Source organism: Cucurbita pepo, chromosome 1 (assembly GCF_057944985.1).
Source record: "Cucurbita pepo subsp. pepo isolate OVF chromosome 1, ASM5794498v1, whole genome shotgun sequence".
In the NCBI taxonomy this organism is placed as follows: Eukaryota; Viridiplantae; Streptophyta; class Magnoliopsida; order Cucurbitales; family Cucurbitaceae; genus Cucurbita; species Cucurbita pepo.
The window spans coordinates 10,528,850-10,531,626 of NC_141798.1; the positions used below are offsets into that span (position 1 = coordinate 10,528,850).

General features: G+C 30.5%; 1 protein-coding gene across 1 annotated transcript; it reads right to left on the minus strand.

Moving 5' to 3' along the window:
* On the minus strand, positions 1-642 carry LOC147794692 (uncharacterized). The gene has a single exon (XM_087118270.1). The coding sequence runs from the start codon at positions 623-625 to the stop codon at positions 167-169; it is 459 nt and encodes a 152-aa protein (XP_086974396.1). The 5' UTR covers positions 626-642; the 3' UTR covers positions 1-166.
* Positions 643-2,777: the final 2,135 nt, after the last annotated feature.

Genomic DNA, 2,777 nt, shown 5'->3' on the forward strand with positions numbered 1-2,777 from the left:
TTTTTTTTTTGTTATCAATAGAAACAAAGTTACAAACAATTTTATAGTGATAATTGCTAAAAGAAAAAGAAAATGAATTTTTTTATTTCAAATATAGGTTTTTTATTGTATCATACATGACAATTACCCATCATACCTGAAATGCAAAGGAATGCAGTCTAAAAGCTCATTTCTTCTTCATAAACTTTTGGGCATAATCAACGAGTTTGTCAAGTTCAACCTCGCTAATAAGGCCATCTTTATTTGCATCAGCATATGTCATGCCATAGGAAGCTTTCTCAAATGGAATAATTGAGCCTAGAAAAGCAAAAGCTTTTGTTAGCTCTCTTATATTGAGAAAACCATCTTTATCGCTATCATGATATCTAAAGATCTCTTTCATCTTCTCTCGACTAAATTGCATATTTGATGCTTTTAGATGAGTATTTGAACTAAACTTGGGCCCGACATTCTTGTTATCTCTAAGGATTTCTGGTACCATGCCTTGATTGTTGACTTGAGTTGAAGCTCGAGCAATGCCATTGAAAGTTTTTAGTTGAACATTATCACCATTTCTAGTATTCTTCTTGATTATCTCGCTTGCTTCATACTTAGTCAAGGAAGCTTGCAGTTTGGGGATAAACATTTCTATGTCAATGCTAAGGAAAGTTTGAAGATGAACAAACCTCAACCCCATATTTAGTCTTTTATACTAATCAAACTTGGTTTTCCTTTACAGTCTTATTCCACTATTCCTCTTTCAGGTGCATTGAATAAGAAAAAATATTACTGAAAAATATTAGTGTTAAAATATTTTAAAATATTGTGAAGTAGAGAATCCTGTTTCATATGAAAAAGAATCGATTCTTTTTCTCTAACTAGATTGTATTACCTTTATATAAGATTTGAAATAGTGATTTCAAAACCGTTATAACTTAATAATAATAATAATAATAAATCACCTTAATTTACCATTTAGATTAATTATTTAGTTAAAAGAATATTTTTTTTTACCTTTATTCTCTTTTAAACTTTAATGCAGGAAAACAAAAACTCATGTCAAAAGTCATTCATGATTTTTATAAAGAAATAAAATACTTAAAAATAATGTAAAAAGTAGACAGATTATAGAAGTTTCCTCACATAAATCTTTATCGAATCTATATCTTTAATAAAGTTGTGTACATATCAAAGTTTCTTGGGTAATACATGTCGCACCCTATTCTTGGCAATTCTAAGATTTTGCTAAAAGTTTTTAGCCATCACATATTTTCTTATTTCAACGGCATAGTGCAATTTGTTAATTTGTTTTTAAGAGATAACACTCTCGTTATTTTAATGTAACGACCCTAGATCTTTTATAGTCTAAAGTCGCTACCGTATATATAACAGACTAATTTGTGTGGAAATAATCAATTAAAACTTCAAGATAAAACACTGTCATGGATTTACGTATTCGAAGATATCTTTAAACGACATAACAAATTTCAAAACAAAATAAATAAACATGATAAAAACACCATATTCTAACATAAGTCTAAGAAAATAAATATACTTATCCTATGTATGTGTCATAGTATCGGCTTGTGATGCTGTCATCAGCCGTACAAGAGTTCCTTGCCTTTACCTGAAATAGAACAAGTACATGATTTGAGTATTTTAAGAAATACTCCGTACCTGACCTCACTGTTGAGTTTGAGGAAAGCAAATACATGTCACTTATGATTAAGGACCTATTATTAAAACCATCATAGGGGTGACCTCGAGTCAAGGCAAACTTGGATGTGTAGTACTTGCCTACAAACAACCCACACGTGTGAGTGTGGATCCCCAGGAGGTTCACACCCCCTGGACCCCTCATAGTCGAGCTAGCTTTCCGTAGCGACGTCCGGAGAACAACAGATGTAACGACGTTAAATTTCTACTTACCTAGAGTCGTCGCCGTCATCATGGCATAATCATTTCTATGTATAAATATGATGGTGTTACAATAACACGTGCGGAAGCAATTTGGATCTTAGGCACTCTAAGTGCATCAATTATAGTAAATTAGCTAGCATGTTCAAAAGAATTAAAATTCAATGAGTTTGAATACTAACCTTTTGTTGTTCAAATTTCTTTTTCCTCACGAACGGTTTTGAACCACCACTAGTGTCTTCCCTACTATTCTTTGGCCTTAGAACGGGATTGTGGAATCCAGTGAGTGATGAAACTTGATAGGAATTTAGTATATGTAAAGAGAGTTTTGATAGATTTTCTCAAAATTTTTCAAGAAGAATTTTCATGTCCCTTGGTCAATCTATTTATAGAGTCATATTTGCATGTTCATGCAAATGTGAGATTACCAAATTTTAACCCTCAAAATTCAACTCAAATTTGTGGGATTATGTGAGCATGCAAGTTTGAGTTAACAAATTTTGACACTCAAAATTCCACTCAAATTTGTGGGATTATGTGGCAAACATGCAAGTTTGGTTAAACCATATATTGACACTCAATATTCCACTAACTGAGATATGAATTTTTCCATTAGGTGAAGTCAACATTTTGACTTTCTTTATTTTAATTCAACAATTAATTTAAATAATTAATTTCAAATCAAAATAATATTAAATGATTAATTAAACAATTTAATTAATATTTAACATTAAATAAAATGTCAATCCCAATCAATTTCCGCATTATGAATCACTATTCACAATTAAAATATTTAAATCTTATTTAAATATCTCCAATTCTCTCTTTTTGTTCCATTCATAATTAAAACAAAATGCTGTCGTATATATTTAGCGTGTATT

Coding starts and splice junctions, on each gene's coding strand:
- LOC147794692 (XM_087118270.1), bottom strand. CDS start 625: ATGTTTATCCCCAAACTGCAAGCTTCCTTGACTAAGTATGAAGCAAGC.